Source organism: Mesoplodon bidens, assembly GCF_964165515.1.
Source record: "Mesoplodon bidens genome assembly, chromosome: 11".
In the NCBI taxonomy this organism is placed as follows: Eukaryota; Metazoa; Chordata; class Mammalia; order Artiodactyla; family Ziphiidae; genus Mesoplodon; species Mesoplodon bidens.
Genome location: NC_138167.1, coordinates 99,213,705 through 99,236,397, shown reverse-complemented (window position 1 = coordinate 99,236,397; position 22,693 = coordinate 99,213,705). Strand labels below are relative to the sequence as shown.

The 22,693-nt window shown below is 40.4% G+C and overlaps 1 protein-coding gene across 1 annotated transcript in view; it reads left to right on the top strand.

Moving 5' to 3' along the window:
* ZDHHC17 (zDHHC palmitoyltransferase 17) overlaps nt 1–22,693 on the top strand; it is a 102,909-nt gene that overhangs the window by 15,607 nt on the left and 64,609 nt on the right. The window contains exon 2 of the mRNA XM_081247966.1: nt 17,153–17,256. Within this exon, the coding sequence (XP_081104092.1) occupies nt 17,153–17,256 (104 nt within the window). The remainder of the gene's footprint in view (nt 1–17,152; nt 17,257–22,693) is intronic.

The window sequence follows — 22,693 nt, the reverse complement described above, 5'->3', positions numbered from 1 at the left end:
ACTGCTTTTGCTGCATCCCATAGGTTTTGGGTCGTTGTGTCTCCATTGTCATTTGTTTCTAGGTATTTTTTGATTTCCTCTTTGATTTCTTTAGTGATCACTTTGTGATTAAGTAGTGTATTGTTTAGCCTCCATGTGTTTGCATTTTTTACAGATCTTTTCCTGTAATTGATATCTAGTCTCATAGTGTTGTGGTTGGAAAAGATACTTGATACGATTTCAATTTTCTTAAATTTACCAAGGCAAGATTTGTGACCCAAGATATGATCTATCCTGGAGAATGTTCCATGAGCACTTGAGAATAATGTGTATTCTGTTGTTTTTGGATGGAATGTCCTATAAATATCGATTAAGTCCATCCTGTTTAATGTATCATTTAAAGCTTGTGTCTCCTTATTTATTTTCATTTTGGATGATCTGTCCATTGGTGAAAGTGGGGTGTTAAAGTCCCCTACTATGATTGTGTTACTGTCGATTTCCCCTTTTATGGCTGTTAGCATTTGCCTTATGTATTGAGGTGCTCCTGTGTTGGGTGCATAAATATTTACAATTGTTATATCTTCTTCTTGGATCGATCCCTTGATCATTATGTAGTGTCCTTCTTTGTCTCTTCTAGTAGTCTTTATTTTAAAGTGTATTTTGTCTGATATGAGAATTGCTACTCCAGCTTTCTTTTGATTTCCATGTGCATGGAATATCTTTTTCCATCCCCTCACTTTCAGTCTGTATGTGTCCCTAGGTCTGAAGTGGGTCTCTTGTAGACAGCATATATATGGGTCTTGTTTTTGTATCCATTCAGCCAATCTGTGTCTTTTGGTGGGAGCATTTAGTCCATTTACATTTAAGGTAATTATCGATATGTATGTTCCTATTCCCATTTTCTTAATTGTTTTGGGTTCGTTATTGTAGGTCTTTTCCTTCTGTTGTGTTTCTTGCCTAGAGAAGTTCCTTTAGCATTTGTTGTAAAGCTGGTTTGGTGGTGCTGAACTCTCTCAGCTTTTGCTTGTCTGTAAACGATTTAATTTCTCCATCAAATCTGAATGAGATCCTTGCTGGGTAGAGTAATCTTGGTTGCAGGTTTTTCTCCTTCATCACTTTAAATATGTCCTGCCAGTCCCTTCTGGCTTGCAGAGTTTCTGCTGAAAGATCAGCTGTTAACCTTATGGGGATTCCCTTGTGTGTTATTTGTTGTTTTTCCCTTGCTGCTTTTAATATGTTTTCTTTGTATTTAATTTTTGACAGTTTGATTAATATGTGTCTTGGCGTATTTCTCCTTGGATTTATCCTGTATGGGACTCTCTGTGCCTCCTGGATTTGACTATTTCCTTTCCCATATTAGGGAAGTTTTCAACTATAATCTCTTCAAATATTTTCTCAGTCCCTTTCTTTTTCTCTTCTTCTTCTGGAACCCCTATAATTCAAATGTTGGTGCGTTTAATGTTTTCCCAGAGGTCTCTGAGACTGTCCTCAGTTCTTTTCATTCTTTTTTCTTTCTTCTGCTCTGCAGTAGTTATTTCCACTATTTTATCTTCCAGGTCACTTATCCGTTCTTCTGCCTCAGTTATTCTGCTATTGATCCCATCTAGAGTATTTTTCATTTCATTTATTGTGTGGTTCATCGTTGCTTCTTTCCTCTTTAGTTCTTCTAGGTCCTTGTTAAATGTTTCTTGCATTTTCCCTCTTCTATTTCCAAGATCTTGGATCATCTTTACTATCATTATTCTGAATTCTTTTTCAGGTAGACTGCCTATTCCTCTTCATTTGTTACGTCTGGTGGGTTTTTATATTGCTCCTTCTCCTGCTGTGTGTTTTTCTGTCTTCTCATTTTGCTTATCTTACTGTGTTTGGGGTCTCCTTTTTGCAGGCTGCAGCTTTGTAGTTCCCGTTGTTTTTGGTGTCTGTCCCCAGTGGCTAAGGTTGGTTCAGTGGGTTGTGTAGGCTTCCTGGTGGAGGGGACTAGTGCCTGTGTTCTGGTGGATGAGGCTGGATCTTGCCTTTCTGGTGGGCAGGTCCATGTCTGGTGGTGTGTTTTGGGGTGTCTGTGGACGTTTTATGATTTTAGGCAGCCTCTCTGCTAATGGGTGGCATTGTGTTCCTGTCTTGTTAGTTGTTTGGCATAGGGTGTCCAGCACTGTAGCTTGCTGGTCGTTGAGTGAAGCTGGGTGCTGGTGTTGAGATGGAGATCTCTGGAAGATTTTCGCCGTTTGATATTATGTGGAGCTGAGAGGTCTCTTGTGGACCAGTGTCCTGAAGTTGGCTCTCCCACCTCAGAGGCACAGCACTGACTCCTGGCTCCTCAATTTGGGATGATTCATTGTCTATTCATGTATTCCACAGATGCAGGGTACATCAAGTTGATTGTTGAGCTTTAATCCGCTGCTTCTGAGGCTGCTGGGAGAGATTTCCCTTTCTCTTCTTTGTTCGTACAGCTCCCGGGTCTCAGCTTTGGATTCGGCCCCACCTCTCCATGTAGGTCGCCGGAGGGCGTCTGTTCTTCGCTCAGACAGGACCGGGTTAAAGGAGCAGCTGCTTCGGGGACTCTGGCTCACTCAGGCCGGGGGGCAGGGAGGGTCACGGAGTGCGGGGCGAGCCTGCAGCGGCAGAGGCCAGCGTGACGTTGCAGCAGCCCGAGGCGCGCCGTGCATTCTCCCAGGGAAGCCGTCCCTGGATCCCAGGACCCCGGCAGTGGCGGGCTGCACAGACTCCCCGGAAGGGGGCGGTGGACAGTGACCTGCGCTCGCACACAGGCTTCTTGGCGGCGGCAGCAGCAGCCCCAGCGTCTCATGCCCGTCTCTGGGGTCCGCACTTTCAGCTGCGGCTCGTGCCCGTCTCTGGAGCTCCTTTAAGCAGCGCTCTTAATCCTCCCTCCTCGCGCACCAGGAAACAAAGAGGGAAGAAAAGGTCTCTTGCCTCTTCGGCAGCTCTTGATGTTTTCCCAGACTCCCTCCCGGCTAGCTGTGGCGCATTAGCCCCTTCAGGCTGTGTTCACGCCGCCAGCCCCAGTCCTCTCCCTGCGCTCCGACTGAAGCCCGAGCCTCAGCTCCCAGCACCGCCCACCCCGGCGGGCGAGCAGACAAGCCTCTCGGGCTGGTGAGTGCCGGTTGGCACCGGTCCTCTGTGCGGGAATCTCTCTGCTTTGCCCTACCCAGGTACGTGGGGAGTTTCTTTCCTTTTGGGAGGTCTGAGGTCTTCTGCCAGCGTTCAGTAGGTGTTCTGTAGGAGTTGTTCCACGTGTAGCTGTATTTCTGGTGTATCTGTGGGGAGGAAGGTGATCTCCGCATCTTACTCTTCTGCCATCTTCCCCGGAAGTCCTTTCTTTCTTTCTTTCTTTTTTTAAGGAGAGGGAGAGAAATATACATATAGGCATTTGTTCATCAAATGTCTGTGGAAGGAAAAAAAAGTGTGCCAGATTTATTGTTACAAGTATGTATATACGTATAGATTAATACTAGAAGGAAATGAAGTGAAAACCAGTTTTTAGTGAAGCTAGAAGGTGATGAACATTTTCCTAGTCTAAAATTTGTTGGAAGCAAGCAAAGTGAATTTGATAGTTTGGATTGAGACAGTGGTGGTCCTACAGCATAAAGAGAACCTACCTATGCCTCAAGTTGGCCTCTCTTTTTTAAAAGCAAAAATCACATACTGTTAGCCAGGGACTGGGGACCACAGCAGAGCATATAATATAGCAGAGACTTCTTACTTACTGAAAAAATTGATTTGAAATCTTCCCATTATATTACCAAATCATTTTTGTCCAATCTTCCCTTAAAGAGGGTACATCAAATAGATTAGCAAGAAATTCTGTCTTGAGTGTAGTGCCATTTGCTGGCACTATTAATTAAATACGCTTTAAGAGAAAGTTATTTTATAATTTTGTAGTGGCTACTGCTGTTCCTTATCTTTCATTGTTCATTTGGTTATCTGTTTAATGCTTATACTGTCCTCTCATTATATATTCCTTTTTAAAAACCCTTATGGTATTCCTAGAATTTAGTTCATTACTACCTAGGTTTTAAGAAGGTCTCACATTTGGCTCATCAGTTTTGTCTAGGACTTGAAAATGAGTCAATTATGTATAGAGACTTTTTTTCTTTCTTCTTGTCAACAACACTTTATATTGTTTTAGTTTCATCATATACATTTAATGGAATTAAATTTGAGAAGCTCAAAATTATATAATTAAATACAATTCGCTTCTTGATTCAGAGTCCAACCTGTTAGAATGATGCCTGACAGCAGACATTTGCACAGTGCAGGTTACAAGCATATGGTTAAGCCCTATTGGTTTGCTTATTCACCTGTGTATATTTATGGGTTAATGCACCAAAGGCAGGCAGGTAACATGTGTCTTGTAGGTAACATGTATGTGCCCTAGAATTTTATTGAATTGATTTTGTGCTCTCTCTCTCTCTCTCTGTTTGGAAATGCATTTATATTGAGAATTACAGCATCTTTTCATACTTATATTTGCCATTGTATTTTGCCCTCTTTGAATTATCTTCATATTCTTTGCCCATTTTTCAATGTGTTGTTACTGATGCTTTTTCTCAGAGCTTTTTTTAAACATTAGGACTGTTATTACTGATATTCTTACATTTAAATCTTTGACCTGACTGGAAGTTATCTAATATAAGGAGTGAGATGGGAATCTTACAGGAAGAGTCCTCGACTGAGGCCTGGTCCTGCCGGGTAGTCACTTCTCTAGGAAGCCTGGGAAATTGATCTGCACTCTAACTGGTCTTTCATTAAACATTCAGGTTAAGTCCTAGAGCTGTTTTGAACAAGTTACTTAGACCTGGTGAGCACCAGACATACGGTCAGAGTCTCCAGAACAGTCAGGAGAGTCCAGAGTGGCACAAAGCCTCCCCAGAACAGGAGGGTGCATGCTCCTCTCACCAGGAGAATGGTATAGGCATCTCCCTGTATAGTCTCATGGGATGTGTTGCTGACCTGGGAAGCTTCCACCTGGGAGCATGCTGCTCTGAATTCTGCTTTGTGTGGCCCTGCTTTTTCAGACAAGTTTCAGCATCATATGCCATTAAAGAAACTATATCCTTGGCTGTATTTGTTAGTGTCTTTCTGCCAAGCACATCATCACCCTTCTATGTTGGAGCCTGTTGAATTTTTTTTTTTATCCCAAATGTCTAGCCAGTTGTCCATTTATACCATTTACTGAATAATATGTCTTTGCCTCCTGATTCTAATTCTCATTCTTCAGGCTCTATTCCACTGCCCTGTTTATCACTGCGGTACTCCCATTTTTTCTTTAGTTTGCTTTCTGATGTATTGTAATTAATGGCAGGGCAAGTCCCTGCCATTACCCTTCTTTCTGAATCTTCCTGAACTTACTCTTGCACGTTTGCTCTTTCAGATATACTCTACCATAGAACCGATTCTTGGAGCACCTTTTCTTATAGAGCACTTATTAAACATCTCTATTTGGTTGGTAATAAAGTACTTGCGCCATAGAGCAGGGGTCCCCAACCTTTTTGGCACCGGGGACCGGTTTCGTGGAAGACAGTTTTTCCATGGCCTGGAAGGGGGGATGGTTCAGGCGGTAATGCAGCGATGGGGGCGGCGGATGAAGCTTTGCTCCCTTGCCCACCGCCCTCCACCTCCTGTGTGGCCCGGTTCCGTAGCAGTCCACAGCCCAGGGCTTGGGGACCCCTGCCGTAGAGGATTCTTTGGTCAGTGCTGCCTCCCTCTTTGTTTTAAATGAATGTAAACTAAAGATTAATAGGTCTAGTATTTTTTTAAAAGTTAACTAGATTGTATTAACTAGATTGCACACAGACACTTGCTAACTAGTTTATTGGTTATATAATTCCATCCAGGCATGTGAATAAACACGTATTATGGAGTCTTACCATCCTGATATGCCATCCAGAGTTTGCCTGTATCTGCTGTACGAGTTTGAGTTTTATCGTAGTGATTTCTCTCAGCAGCAGTGCATGGCAGCCGAGCTTGTCCCAGCTCTTCTCCTTCCTGTCTGCTACTGGAGCAGCAGGTTTTGGAGGTGCTTTCTCTCCTTCTAGCTCTCTTCAGCAACTCCTAGGGCTATAAAAACCTTTGGCTGTCAATTCAGGTACCTTAAGGATCCTTCTAGTGGCTGTAATTTCTTTATTCCAATATATAAAATCATTGTATGTTAGCCTTAGAAGGGATCTTGGAGGACTTCTAATCTAGTGGTTTTAAAAAGGAGTTGAATCTTTTTTTTTTTTTTTTTTTTAAAGTTTATTTATTTATTTTTTTAATTAGTTTCTGGTTTATAACAAAGTGAATCAGTCATACATATACATCTGTTCCCACATCCCTTCCCTCATGCATCTCCCTCCCTCCCACCCTCCCCATCCCACCCCTCCAGGCGGTCACAAAGCACCGAGCTGATCTCCCTGTGCTCTGCGGCTGCTTCCCACTATCTACCTACCTTACGTTTGGTAGTGTATACACGTCCATGCCTCTCTTTCGCCTTGTCACAGCCCACCCTTCCCCCTCCCCATATCCTCAAGTCCATTCTCAAGTAGGTCTGCGTCTTCATTCCCGTTTTGCCCCTAGGTTCTTCATGACATTTTTTTTTTTTAATTCCGTATATATGTGTTAGCATACGGTATTTGTCTTTCTCTTTCTGACTAACTTCACTCTGTATGACAGACTCTAGGTCTATCCACCTCATTACAAATAGCTCAGTTTCGTTTCTTTTTATGGCTGAGTAATATTCCATTGTATATATGTGCCACATCTTCTTTATCCATTCATCCGATGATGGACACTTAGGTTGTTTCCAGCTCCGGGCTATTGTGAATAGAGCTGCAATGAACATTTTGGTACATGTCTCTTTTTGAATTATGGTTTTCTCAGGGTATATGCCCAGTAGTGGGATTGCTGGGTCATATGGTAGTTCTATTTGTAGTTTTTTAAGGAACCTCCATACCGTTCTCCATAGTGGCTGTACCAATTCACATTCCCACCAGCAGTGCAAGAGTGTTCCCTTTTCTCCACACCCTCTCCAGCATTTATTGTTTCTAGATTTCTTGATGATGGCCATTCTGACTGGTGTGAGATGATATCTCATTGTAGTTTTGATTTGCATTTCTCTAATGATTAATGATGTTGAGCATTCTTTCATGTGTTTGTTGGCAGTCTGTATATCTTCTTTGGAGAAATGCCTATTTAAGTCTTCTGCCCATTTTTGGATTGGGTTGTCTGTTTTTTTGCTATTGAGCTGCATGAGCTGTTTATAAATTTTGGAGATTAATCCTTTGTCAGTTGCTTCATTTGCAAATATTTTCTCCCATTCTGAGGGTTGTCTTTTGGTCTTGTTTATGGTTTCCTTTGCTGTGCAAAAGCTTTGAAGTTTCATTAGGTCCCATTTGTTTATCTTTGTTTTTATTTCCATTTCTCTAGGAGGTGGGTCCAAAAGGATCTTGCTGTGATTTATGTCATAGAGTGTTCTACCTATGTTTTCCTCTAAGAGTTTGATAGTTTCTGGCCTTACATTTAAGTCTTTAATCCATTTTGAGCTTATTTTTGTGTATGGTGCTAGGGAATGATCTAATCTCAAACTTTTACATGTCCCTGTCCAGTTTTCCCAGCACCACTTATTGAAGAGGCTGTCCTTTCTCCACTGTACATTCCTGCCTCCTTTATCAAAGATAAGTTGGCCATATGTGCGTGGGTTTATCTCTGGGCTTTCTATCCTGATCCACTGATCTATCTTTCTGTTTTTATGCCAGTACCAGACTGTCTTAATTACTGTAGCTTTGTAGTATAGTCTGAAGTCAGGGAGCCTGATTCCTCCAGCTCCATTTTTCGTTCTCAAGATTGCTTTAGCTATTCGGGGCCTTTTGTTTTTCCAAACAAATTTTGAAATTTTTTGTTCTAGTTCTGTGAAAAATGCCATTGGTAGTTTGATAGGGATTGCATTGAATCTGTAGATTGCTTTCGGTAGTAGAGTCATTTTCACAATATTGATGCTTCCAATCCAGGAGCATGGTATATCTCTCCATCTATTTGTATCATCTTTAATTTCTTTCATCAGTGTCTTATAGTTTTCTGCATACAGGTCTTTTGTCTCCTTAGGTAGGTTTATTCCTAGATATTTTATTCTTTTTGTTGCGATGGTAAATGGGAGTGTTTTCTTGATTTCATTTTCAGATTTTTCATCATTAGTGTACAGGAATGCCAGAGATTTCTGTACATTAATTTTATATCCTGCTACTTTACCAAATTCATTGATTAGCTCTAGTAGTTTTTCGGTAGCATCTTTAGGATTCTCTATGTATAGTATCATGTCATCTGCAAACAGTGACAGCTTTACTTCTTCTTTTCCAATTTGGATTCCTTTTATTTCCTTTTCTTCTCTGATTGCTGTGGCTAAAACTTCCAAAACTATGTTGAATAAGAGTGGTGAGAGTGGGCAGCCTTGTCTTGTTCCTGATCTTAGTGGAAATGGTTTCAGTTTTTCACCATTGAGGACAATGTTGGCTGTGGGTTTGTCATATATGGCCTTTATTATGTTGAGGAAAGATCCCTCTATACCTACTTTCTGCAGGGTTTTTATCATAAATGGGTGTTGAATTTTGTCGAAAGCTTTCTCTGCATCTATTGAGATGATCATATGGTTTTTCTCCTTCAACTTGTTAATATGGTGTATTACATTGATTGATTTGCGTATATTGAAGAATCCTTGCATTCCTGGGATAAACCCCACTTGATCATGGTGTATGATCCTTTTAATGTGCTCTTGGATTCTGTTTGCTAGTATTTTGTTGAGGATTTTTGCATCTATGTTCATCAGTGATATTGGCCTGTAGTTTTCTTTCTTTGTGACATCCTTGCCTAGTTTTGGTATCAAGGTGATGTCGGCCTCGTAGAATGAGTTTGGGAGTGTTCCTCCCTCTGCTATATTTTGGAAGAGTTTGAGAAGGATAGGTGTTAGCTCTTCTCTAAATGTTTGATAGAATTCACCTGTGAAGCCATCTGGTCCTGGGCTTTTGTTTGATGGAAGATTTTTAATCACAGTTTCAATTTCAGTGCTTGTGATTGGTCTATTCATATTTTCTATTTCTTCCTGAGTCAGTCTTGGCAGGTTGTGCATTTCTAAGAATGTGTCCATTTCTTCCAGGTTGTCCATTTTATTGGAATAGAGTTGCTTATAGTAATCTCTCGTAATCTTTTGTATTTCTGCAGTGTCAGTTGTTACTTCTCCTTTTTCATTTCTAATTCTATTGATTTGAGTCTTCTCTCTTTTTTTCTTGATGAGTCTGGCTAATGGTTTGTCAATTTTGTTTATCTTCTCAAAGAACCAGCTTTTAGTTTGGTTGATCTTTGCTATCGTTTCCTTCATTTCTTTTTCATTTATTTCTGATCTGATCTTTATGATTTCTTTCCTTCTGCTAGCTTTGGGGTATTTTTGTTCTTCTTTCTCTAATTGCTTTAGGTGCAGGGTCAGGTTGTTTACTCGAAATGCTTCCTGTTTCTTAAGGTGGGATTGTATTGCTATAAACTTCCCCCTTAGAACTGCTTTTGCTGCGTCCCATAGGTTTTGGGTCGTCGTGTCTCCATTGTCATTTGTTTCTAGGTATTTTTTAATTTCCTCTTTGATTTCTTCAGTGATCACTTCGTTATTGAGTAGTGTATTGTTTAGCCTCCATGTGTTTGTATTTTTTACACATCTTTTCCTGTAATTGATGTCTAGTCTCATAGCATTGTGGTCGGAGAAGATACTTGATACAATTTCAATTTTCTTAAAATTACCGAGGCTTGATTTGTGACCCAAGATATGATCTATCCTGGAGAATGTTCCATGAGCACTTGAGAAAAATGTGTATTCTGTTGTTTTTGGATGGAATGTCCTATAAATATCAACTAAGTCCATCTCGTTTAATGTATCCTTTAAAGCTTGTGTTTCCTTATTTATTTTCATTTTGGATGATCTGTCCATTGGTGAAAGTGGGGTGTTAAAGTCCCCTACTATGATTGTGTTACTGTCGATTTCCCCTTTTATGGCTGTTAGTATTTGCCTTATGTATTGAGGTGCTCCTATGTTGGGTGCATAAATATTTACAATTGTTATATCTTCTTCTTGGATCGATCCCTTTATCGTTATGTAGTGTCCTTCCTTGTCTCTTCTAATAGTCTTTATTTTAAAGTCTATTTTGTGTGATATAAGAATTGCTACTCCAGCTTTCTTTTGATTTCCATTTGCATGGAATATCTTTTTCCATCCCTTTACTTTCAATCTGTATGTGTCTCTAGGTCTGAAGTGGGTCTCTTGTAGACAGCATATATATGGGTCTTGTTTTTGTATGCATTCAGCCACTCTGTGTCTTTTGGTGGGAGCATTTAGTCCATTTACATTTAAGGTAATTATTGATATGTATGTTCCTATTCCCATTTCCTTAATTGCTTTGGGTTCGTTATTGTAGGTATATTCCTTCTGTTGTGTTTCTTGCCTAGAGAAGTTCCTTTAGCATTTGTTGTAAAGCTGGTTTGGTGGTGCTGAACTCTCTCAGCTTTTGCTTGTCTGTAAAGGTTTTAATTTCTCCATCAAATCTGAATGAGATCCTTGCTGGGTAGAGTAATCTTGGTTGCAGGTTTCTCTCCTTCATCACTTTAATTATGTCCTGCCACTCCCTTCTGGCTTGTAGGGTTTCTGCTGAGAGATCAGCTGTTAACCTGATGGGGATTCCCTTGTGTGTTATTTGTTGTTTTTGCCTTGCTGCTTTTAATATGATTTCTTTGTGTTTAATTTTTGACAGTTTGATTAATATGTGTCTTGGTGTATTTCTCCTTGGATTTATTCTGTATGGGACTCTCTGTGCCTCCTGGACTTGATTAACTATTTCCTTTCCCATATTGGGGAAGTTTTCAACTATAATCTCTTCAAATATTTTCTCAGTCCCTTTCTTTTTCTCTTCTTCTTCTGGAACCCCTATAATTCGAATGTTGGTGCGTTTAATGTTGTCCCAGAGATCTCTGAGACTCTCCTCTGTTCTTTTCATTCTTTTTTCTTTATTTTGCTCTGCATCAGTTATTTCCACTATTTTATCTTCCACCTCACTTATCCGTTCTTCTGCCTAAGTTATTCTGCTATTGATCCCATCTAGAGTATTTTTCATTTCATGTATTGTGTTTTTAATCGATGCTTGATTCATCTTTAGTTCTTCTAGGTCCTTGTTAACTGTTTCTTGCATGTTGTCTATTCTATTTCCAAGATTATGGATCATGGAAATAGAATCTTGGATCAGCTTTACTATCATTATTCTGAATTCTTTTTCAGGTAGACTGCCTATTACCTCTTCATTTGTTAGGTCTGGTAGGTGTTTATCTTGCTCCTTCACCTGCTGTGTGTTTTTCTGCCTTCTCATTTTGCTTATGTTACTGTGTTTGGGGTCTCCTTTTTGCCGGCTGCAGATTCGTAGTTCCCGTTGTTTTTGGTGTCTGACCCCAGTGGCTAAGGTTGTTTCAGTAGGTTGTGTAGGCTTCCTGGTGGGGGGGACTAATTCCTGTGCTCTGGTGGTTGAGGCTCGATCTTGTCTTTCTGGTGGACAGGTCCACGTCTGGTGGTGTGTTTTGGGGTGCCTATGGCCTTATTATGTTTTTAGGTAGCCTCTCTGCTAATGGGTGGGGTTGTGTTCCTGCCTTGCTAGTTGCTTGGCATAGGGTGACCCGCACTGTAGCTTGCTGGTCGTTGACTGAAGCTGGGTGCTGGTGTTGGGATGGAGATCTCTGGGAGATTTTCGCTGCTTGATATTATGTGGAGCTGGGAGGTCTCTTGTGGACCCGTGTCCTGAAGTTGGCTCTCCCACTTCAGAGGCACAGCACTGGCTCCTGGCTGCAGCACCAAGAGCCTTTCATCCACCCGGCTCAGAGTAACAGGGAGAAAAAGTAGAAAGAAAGAATTAGTAGAAGAAAGAAAGAGAGAGGGAAAGAAAGGAAGAAGGGAAGAAAGGAAGGAAGGAAGGAAGGAAGAAAGAAAGGAGGGAGGGAGGGAGGAAGGATGGAAAGAAAGAAGGAGAAAGGAGGGAGGGAGGGAGGAAGGAAAGGAAGAAAGACAGGAGGGAGGGAGGAAGGAAAGAAAAAGAAAGTGGAAAGAAGAAGGGTGGGAGGGAGGAAAGAAAAAGAAAGAAGGAAAGGAGGAGCGGAGGGAGGGAGGGAGGAAGGGAGAGTAGGAAAAAAAGAAAGAGCGGGTAAAGTAAAATAGAATAAAGTATGAAATATAGTAGCGTTATTAAAATTAGAAAGTAATTATTGAAAAAAAAAAAAAAAAAACCGGACCGATAGAACCCTGAGACATATGGTGGAAGCAAAGCTATACAGAGAGAATCTTACACAGAAGATTACACATACACATTCACAAAAAGAGAGCAGGGGGAAAAATCAAAAATCTTGCTCTCCAAGTCCACCTCCTCAATTTGGGATAATTCGTTGTAAAAAGAGGAAAAGGGCGAGAAGTCTGAAATCTTGCTCTCTAAGTCCACCTCCTTAATTTGGAATAATTCGTTGTAAAAAGAGGAAAAGGGGGGAAAGTCTTAAATCTTGTCCTCAAAGTCCACTTCCTCAATTTGGGATGATTCGCTGTCCATTCATGCACTCCACAGACGCAGGGCACATCAAATGGACCGTGGAGCTTTAATCCGCTGCCTCCGAGGCTGCACAGAGAGATTTCCCTGCCTCTGCTCTCACAGCTCCCGGGTCTCAGCCTTGGACCTGGCCCCGCCTCTGCGCGTAGGTCGCCGGAGGGCGCCCGTTCTTCGCTCAGACAGGACGGGTTTAAAGGAGCCGCTGATTCGGGGGCTCTGGCTCACTCAGGCAGAGGGGAGGGAGGGGCGCGCAGTGTGGGGCGGGCCTGCGGCGGCAGAGGCCGGCGTGACGTTGCAGCAGCCCGTGGCGCTCCGTGCGCTTTCCCGGGAAAGCCGTCCCCGGGTCTCGGGGACCCCGGCAGTGGCGGGGTGCACAGGCCCCCCGGAAGGCGGGGCGGACAGTGACCCGCGCTCGCACACAGGCCCCGCGGCGGCGGCAGCAGCGGCGGCGGCGGGCCGCGGCGGGCGGCGGCGGCGGCGGCGGCGGCCCACGCCCGTCTCCGAGGTCCGTGCCTTACCCGCGGCTCCTGCCTGTCTCCGGCGCTTCCCCAAGCAGCCCTCTTAATGCCCTCTCCTCGCGCACCAGGAAACAAAAGGGAAAAAAGTCTCTTGCCTCTTCAGCAGCTCCAGACCCTTTCCCCGGACTCCCTCCGGGCTAGCCGTGGTGCACTAACCCCTTCAGGCTCTCTTCCTGCCGCCAGCCCCAGTCCTCTCCCTGCGCTCCGACTGAAAGCCGATACCCGAGCCTCAGCTCCCAGCCCCGCCCGCCACGGCGGCCGAGCAGACAAGCCTCTCGGGCTGGTGTGTGCCTGAGGGCACCGGTCCTCTGTGCCAGAATCTCTCCGCTTTGCCCTCCGCACCCCTATTGCTGTGCTCTCCTCCGCTACTCCGAAGCTTTCCCCCTCCACCACCTGCAGTCTCCGCCCGCGAAGGGGCTTGTAGTGTGTAGAAACCTTCCCCCCTTCACGGCTCCCTCCCACTGGTGCAGGTCCCGTCCCTATCCTATTGTCTCTGTTTATTCTTTTTTTCTTTTGCCCTACCCAGGTATGTGGGGAGCTTCTTGCCTTTTGGGGGGTCTGAGGTCTTCTGTCAGCGTTCAGTAGGTGTTCTGTAGGAGTTGTTCCACGTGTAGATGAATTTCTGATGTATCTGTGGGGAGGAAGGTGATCTCCGCGTCTTACTCTTCCGCCATCTTCCTCCGGGGTCCTCGAATCTTTTTTTTTTTATTAAAGAAATATTATGTAAAGCCCCAGTATCTGAAAAGAGGCTAAATAACAAAGTGCTTTGTTTAAGAAGGGAGTGAATTGAGTAGAGCTGAAACTATCAAGCTCTTTGGTGCCCTGATGTTGGTCCTTGAGGCACCTGGGTAGAACTCTAAGCTGATCTTATTCATCCTCCTCTTTTTACAAATGAGGGACCTGAGTCCTACCATAGTTAATTGCCTTGCTGGGTTGTAGCCTAGGTAAGAGAATGGCAGACTTTCAAGTCAGTAGCCTCTCAGTCAAGGACTTTTTCTATTATACTATGCTGCTTCTAATGGAATTACTGCACTCTTAAAAGTTACAATGACCTACATATGTATTTTTTAATTAGTATTACTTTCCTTGGCAGAGATATCAATTAAATTGCATCTTGGTTCCCATTAAAATCAAGGAAAAATTATAGGATTTTAGTGTCATTAAATATTTGTATGTTGAAAATTTATCTGATGTATAATAGCAAATTTATAATTAAAAATTAATATCTATACATTTATAGGTTATATTTATTTACATTAACAGTATTTTTTATTTTATGTTTTTAAAGTTTAAAAATCACAACTGTTACTTCTAGGCCTAGTGATAGTGGTGGTTATCTTGATAGAGAGTGTTGTCATTTGTCAGATTGGCAGGGTACTAGTTCTAGAGGTGAATCAGTTTCCAATGTGATTAAAAGTGAGAAAAAGAATTTAAGTCCGTGTTATTAATTTTAAAAAAAATAGTACAACAGGTTGGAGATTTGCTTAAACACCATTTCCTCTACCTTTTCAGTGGGAATAACTGTACCTCTTGAAAATTACTCTAAGGATATATGTAAAGCCATCTTTTATAAAAATCATATTTCCTTTACTAAAAAGTAGAAGTAAACAAATAAAAAACATATAATTGTGATAAAACAAATGCATTTAGTTTTTAAATGTTACTGGAAAAAAAGTCTGATTTCTAGTACATTGGAAGATCACATTTGGCACTGTCAGTGGGGCAAAATGGACGGTAGATAAACTGAGAATACAGTTTAATCATTATATATGATAACAGGTCTCTGGGGATAAAAATAAAGCTAAAATCACATGAAAGCATTACAGTAGTAAGCTTTAAAAAGAGATTTATTTTTTATTTAATGAATATTTGTTATTTGCCTGTAAAAGCAATCTATTTGTCCTTAGTAAAAAAGAATAGCAGTTTGCCCTAGCAGATTTTCATATTGAAATAGTTTTTAAAGTTATGTTACTACTTTTTGGCCCTCATGTTGTCTTTATTTAAGTTTTAACTTAGCTCTTGCTTCTAATCTTTGACTTATGTTTCTTATCTACTTTGTCCTTCCATTTTGGATTGTAAAGGCCTTGAGGGCAAGAGACCATATTTGGTATTTGCATATTGGTTTGCAGTACTGCTTCAAGCCACAGTGGAGCCTGATACAAAAGGAAAAATGAGCAATACTAGTGCTGTCTATATTTAAAATGTTTATGTTTAGGATTTGTTTTGTTTTGATTTTTAAAAGATAATTCATTAAGATTTTAAAAATCTTGATTATGGAGTTTTTTGGCACTCTCTTAAACTTTGCACTAGCTTTACCCTGTCCTGGCTTGGGGTCCCAGTACATTGTAGAGGGCTTTGTTTATAGCAGACTTTCAGTACATGTTTTGTTGGACATTTTACTCCATTCTGCTTGTAAACTATGGCCAGGTTTTTATTTTCCTTCAGATGTCTTATGGTCCTAATAGAAAAAGTCAGAATCGAAAGTTTAAAAGGTTATTTTCCTTATGGTAGGGGAGAATAATATCAGAAAAAATTTAGAAAAAAAGGAAGTGCTACTGATCTGAGAAATGTCTTTCTTTTATCTTGCTCCACTGAATATAGAGCATAGAGAAGTTGAGAACTGGAGTTCAGTGGAGAAATTAAATAGAAAAGTTCTTAAAAATTAAATTGGGTAAGTCTTATGTATTGGTTAGCTTCATCAATTATTCAGAGTGTTGCATACACCCAAAATACTATACCTGCTTGTGTTCATATTTAACCAGTTCTATTTTAATGGAGTCTAAGAACAATCTCTCAAAAAAATCACTTAGTAAATTATATGCAGTATGTGTAATATGTTGTGAATCTTGGCTTAAGACATGTCTATTTTCTTTCTTCTGCAAATGTGGATTTATGATTATTACGGTGGTATTTTAATGTTGGTGGTGGCATTTTCATAAGGAAAGGTTATATACTAAGCTGAATTTGCTTTTGTGAAACTTTTAAATTCCCTATTGTTGAAAATATTCAGTAATATTGTTGATAGTCTTCTAAATGTATGGTTCAAACAAATCAGTATTGGAATTTTCCACATAGATTAAATGGCTAGAGTGAGCTAAAGATAATAGACTTTTTTCTCCAATGAAATACCATAAATTTGTATTATTAAATATCAGTGGCCAAGAGAGAATGAATTGTTCTAAGGATTTAATTCTCTCCAAATATCTTGTTATGCCTTATTCTTTCATTTACATGTGTGTGCCTGTAAGAGAAAAATATCCGAATCATAGAAATTTGAATGGATGGTAGTAGAACCAAACATGCTCAATTTTTCTGTTTTCGTATAAAAGAAGTAATTGTACCTTAGTGTTATATTGAGGAAGCTGACTATGCATAGCAAATTTTGTATTTTAAATAGAAAATTGCACATAGCATATAAGTTTTAAATGGATGTAATATTCTATAAAGCTGTTTAATTAAATTTTTATATAAAAATTAGTTTCTTTAAGGGTGTTGACATTTTTAGAACTACTCAAGCAGATATACGTTTTATTAGAATGCCCTATTGTTCTTTATTCACCTAATAGTAGATGCCTTAACAAGCCTTCAGCATGAAGGAGTATAAGAAAAGGTGATATCTGAGAATAATAGAATAATATCCCTGGGTTCCTTTTTTAGGACCTTAGTTTTTATTTGGCATGTGATGAAAGTTTTGAAGTAGAGTGTTAGAGCTAGGGGGTTATGCTGGAATAGTAGAAAAATTGGTCTGAGAGAATGAGAGTTGATTTGCTGAAAAAGTAGAGTTCTGTGGAGCTAAAGATGAATTTCAGTTACTGATTTGTCACTGATTTGCAGTTTTGCAGCTTTTCTGTTTTGAGAGTGTGTATAAGGGGGTAGATCTGTTTGAACATGCTTTTTCTCCAAAGAGTACAGACTTCAACATAAGGTTAAACTTAATCTTTTAAATAACAAACATTCTTCAAACAGCACAAAAGCAATAGTAAAATACTGAAATATTTTCATACTTCATTTCTCAATTCTTATCTCTGTGTAATTCTTTTTCTTCAACAGGAAGTCAAACCTCAAAGCCATTATAGCCATGGATATGGTGAACCCCTCGGACGGAAAACTCATATTGATGATTACAGCACGTGGGACATAGTTAAGGCTACACAGTAAGTTTTTTGTTGCAGTTGTTTTCTTCTTTGACATCTGTATTTTAAGTGAAATACACCTTTCTTTCTCTTTTTGATATTCGCTATTTGATAAATTCTGTACTTGGTAAGACGTTGTTTTCACACTTTCCTTTAGTTCTTTGTACAGATTTAAAATAGCTGATTTAAAGTCTTTGTCTAGTAAGTCCAATGTCTGGGATTCTTCAGGGACAGTTTCTATTAATTGCTCCCCCCTCCTCCCCATGGGTTATCCTTTTTTGCTCTTCTGCATGTCTTGTAATTTTTTGTTGAAAACTGGACTGTTCAAATAATGTCACATGGCAATTCTGGGTATCAGGTCTCCAGGGTTTGTTGTTGTTTGTAACATTTCTGAACTAATTCTATAAAGTCTGTATCTTTGTCATGCGTGGCCACTGAAGTCTCTACTTGGTTAGTTAGTGGTCAGAGACTTCTTAAATCCCTAGAACCAGTAAGTCTTGATCTTTGTCGAGGAACTCTTCGTGCAAGTGCAAGCTGAGACACTCAGCACGCAGCCAGTTAGCTTACAGCTCTGCCCTAGCCTTCACCTTCTGCTTGCAAAGAACCTCAAGGTCAATCAGAAGTGAGAGCTTAGGGCTTTCTCCAGTCTTTGTTGAACATGTGCATGGCCTTCTTCCTTCCCAAGAATATGTCTGAGCTTTTCAAGCCCCTGTGGATATCTCATTCCTCAGCTTTTGCTTAATTTTTTGATGTGTCTGTTGTTTGTCCCAACTGCTTTCCATCGTCTCAAACAACTGTTACGTTAAAACCTTTGGCAAACATCCCAGAAAGGAGTTTGGGTGAGGTCTAATAGATAAGCCTTTCAAGTAGACTCTTCCAGGGAAGCACCGTATAGGTGAAATAATGACTCCTCTTTGAGAATGAGGCTTGGAAGGAACTCCGTTCCTATTCTGCTCACTCTGCTATCAGTACCAAGGCTGCTGGGGAGCAGGGGTGGGACTGTGGTATTTTACAACACCACAGAGTCCTCTGTTCTTCCTGAAATTCAGCTGTTTTTCTTGACTAAAGATCCCTTGGATTGCTGAAGGCCTTTTGTTAACTTTTCCAGAGTCTGAAAACGTTGATACTGCCCGTTTTTTCATTACTTTTGTGGAGAGGCAAAGTTTTGGAAGTCCTTAGTCCACTGGCACCCTACTTTCCTGAATGTTGTATGTAGTCAAAAATCAAAGCACATTGTACCAACTGTATTTAGCATACAAATAATACTGCTCTACATTTGTTTTTCCTTTTGAGACTTTGCTCCTATTAATATATTCTTTCTCTCCTTTGTCATTAATCTGTGTCACCCTAATGCATGATTTCCATCAGCGAATACACTGCAGCATCTTTCATGTTAAGAAAAAAAAAACACCTTTGTTTATTCTTTGAATACCTTTCTAACTACGCTTTTTCATGAAAAGTATCTATGTGTGCTGTCTATAATTTCTGCCTTCTAAACATTTACTTAAATGTTAAAACATTTCAATCCTACAGATAAGTATAGAGAAGAATATAACTGTCAGATTAAGCAGATGCTAACATTTTGCTGTAATTGCTGCAGGTTGCTCAGTGTGCTCTTTTCCTTATCTCCTCGAGGAAACCTCTCTTGAAATTGCTATGAATCATTCTCATGAACATTCCTGTACATGTCTACAAACATCTGTAAACAAAATATGCTATTATAACGTATGCTTAAAATTTACATAAGTTGTATTCTATACTACATATCCTTTTGCAGTTTGCTTTTTAAAAACAAACAAAAAAACTATATAGCTTTTGTGATTTATCAGTGTTCGTAAATAAGGATCTAATCTGTCCTGTTTAACTGCTTTGTAGTATTCTATCATTCCTTACTGAGGTATACTTTAAATCGTTTCTACTATTTCATTATTTCAAGCATCGCATCAATGAATGTCTCACTACCTGTTCCCCTGTGCACATACACAAAAGTTCTTCTAGGGTAGACAACTCAAGTGGAACTTCTGGCTTGTTCAGTGTGTTCTTTTTCAGCTTTACTATTCTTGCCAAATGGTTTTCCGAAGTGGCTGTGCCAGTTTATACCCCCACCTGCAGGAAGTGAGTTGTTTTTCACTGCATTTTTGCTCAGTTGTAGTTTTATCACACTTACTAGTCATTGTCAGTTTGATAGCTGTGAAATGGTTTTTCTCTCTTTTGATTGGCCTTTCTCTGATTACAAATGATATTGAACATATTTTCTATGTTTATTGGCCATTTGGCTTTCTTCCTGTGTGAATTAACCATTTTAAATATACCTATTTTGAGTTCTTTTGTCTTTCTGTAATTAGTTTGTAAAAGTTCTTTATGTATTTTGATGGAGTTTGCAAAGAAGTTAGTGAGATCTGTGTCCCTTTAATGTCCTCCAAGAGTCCCACCTGCCACTCTCCCAGCCCCTTCCCACCCCTAGTCATGCAGCTCATGATTCAGTACTCCTCTTCAGTGTATCCAAACTCATATTTTTTTCCTGTAACAATGTGCTGGAACTTCTCTGGAAACCTGTACTTCCACAAAGGCTCTGTCATCTGTGGTGACTGTGAAAGACAGCGTTGACTGAGGCTCCCAGATGGTGGCTGAGAGGGGCTGGAGCCAGTTCGTGGGCTACTGCAGGGTCCACAGCTAGGAATAGGTCTGTATGCTTGGTACCCAATGCATGGGTGGGTGAGACTCTCCCAGCTCTCTTGGCCGATGGTGCTGGATCCCATAGTGCTCACAGAGGTCCACGGATAGAGGCTGAATTATTATTGTTGGAGGGGCCACAAAACAATGAATGTCTTCTTCCACCATGATGCTGATGTCACTCTGCGGTCCATTTCTAAATACTCTTTTTTTCTTCCATTTGTTTAATCTTGTATAGTACCACATTGTTTTAATTATTTCTTAGTCTTCAAAATTGTCTCAGCTATTCTTGGTCTTTTACTCTCACAAATGAATTTCAGGGTTCTACTTGGGACATTCGTGAGATACTCATTTGGGGTTTTAATTAGAATTTCATTAAATTTGCAGATAATTTTGGGGGAAATTGGGGTATATATTTCTTTAGGTCTTACTTTAACGTCTTTCATTAATTAACCTTATTTACAGTGAGAGTAGTATAATTTAATATGCTTCCTCATTATTATTTTAGATAGTTTAATATTTTATGTTACGGTGATATGGAAATCTACATTTATTTTATTTAGATACTTTGTTTTCATGATTTTTTGGCTGAAAAAAGATAAATCTCACAAAGATACATGATTCCCTAATGGAAGAATTACAACATATGCTGCATTTATTAAATTACAGTAATTACTTTTCAGTACTATTCACTAAGTAAAGATTTTACTAAACTTTACCTTGTAAATGAACATTTTCTGATGATAGTTCTTGCAAACTAATCAGGTTTTGACATTTTTGTAATTACAGCAAATGGGTTTACACATGTTAGAAAATTGTTTCAAAATTTTTTATGTGCCCACATAAGAATGTTTTTACAGTTGTTGTATAAGATCTTTCAGAAACTATATTATATAATGATAGAAACATTTCCAAACATACAATTTTTTTTTTTTTTTTTTTTTGCGGTACGCGGGCCTCTCTCTGTTGCGGCCTCTCCCGTTGTGGAGCACAGGCTCTGGATGCGCAGGCTCAGCGGCCATGGCTCACAGGTGCAGCTGCTCCACGGCATGTGGGATCTTCCCAGACCGGCGCACGAACCCGTGTCCCCTGCATCGGCAGGCGGACTCTCAACCACTGCGCCACCAGGGAAGCCCCAAACATACAATTTTTAAAAAATATTCTCTTTATAGTAGGTGTTTTTCTGAAATGGAAGTAGTTACGTTTCTCACTGTGTCTGAAATACCCTCTTTGCCTTGAAGGAGAACAGACTGACTGTCTTTACCTTTCTTAAGAATACAGTGGAGCACTGAACAACACAAGTTTGAACAGCTTGGATACACTTAAATGCGAATTTTTTTCAACAAGTACATACTACAGTATTAAACAGTCTGCAGTTGGTCTAATCCACAGATGCGGAACTGCAGATATGGAGGGCCAGCCGTAAAGTTATATGTGGATTGTTGACTGCGGGAGGGTTGGTGCCCATAACCCCCATGTTGTCCAAGGGTCAACGGTATATGGTTGATAGCGTACCAGTCACAGTTCTTTGCCATCGCTACCTGTGCCCTGCTCCCCAAAAAAGCCAGCAGATTTGAAACACTTGTCTTTTTTTTTTTTTTTTTTTTTTCTTTTTTTTTTTGCGGTATGCGGGCCTCTCACTGTTGTGGCCTCTCCCGCTGCGGAGCACAGGCTCCGGACGCACAGGCCCAGCGGCCATGGCTCACGGGCCCAGCCGCTCCGCGGCATATGGGATCCTCCCAGACCGGGGCACGAACCCGTATCCCCTGCATCGGCAGGCGGACTCTCAACCACTGCGCCACCAGGGAGGCCCCACTTGTCTTTTTTGTTCAAAGGAAAATGCATACTCACTTTTAAATGCTAGAAAAGTAACCAGTGATTCTCAGTATAGTTAAAAAGGTTTTTATCATCACTTATCTCATTCAAAGTGTGAGGTAGATTCTGCTCTTTAAGGTAATATGCCTAGTTCACTTAACTGGGCACATGTAAACAACTTTCTGAAAAAGAACAAAGAGCTGAAGGAACTTCTGTCATCTCCTGTGAATTGTGGAAGTCTTGCTCTCCCCTTAGGTTGATTTACCTTGTGCGTGTGTGTGTGTGTGTCCGTGTACACATGTAGTACAGAGCCATTGTAGGGCAGCATTGAAGCAGTGAAGGCTGTATTAAATATTAGTGCAGCTTAACTTCTTTCGTTATTAGCTAAGACACGAATACAGTTTTAATATTTGCTTCTAATGTTCCTTTATTAGGCCACCTTTCCCCCAACCTCACCCTGTGGTATACCTCCCCATTTTGGAGACCACTTTAAGAAATTACAAATATAGTCAAAGCTCATTTAATTTGTTTTTGTGTCTTGTATTTCCAAGGATCCAGTATTTTGTTTAGGATGAAGTTGATGGTTTTTGAGGCTCCATGATGGATTCTTGGTTTGTTGTACTGTTCTTTTTATTTTTGCTTATGCTTGAAAATTTCCATAATGCAAAGTTTTAAAAAATGTATATGCTGCCACAGAATGACCAAAAACAGAAAGGGAGGAAAAGGTTAAGCTGTCTGCGTGCACCTTTCTTCTTTATTAAATGTGGACGTCTTTCCTCGAATTCTGCCAGTAGACTTTCTCTTATGTCTCATTGGCTTGAACGCACAGGACTCCTCCTGCACCTGCCCTGCTCCCACCCCTACACTTCCCTTCTTATTTGCCTTAGGAATTTTGAGGCTAAATTTGGAAATAAAGAATCCTGAGGTTGTAAGACATCCTTTTTTCTCAATGCTGTTCTAAATCATTGAT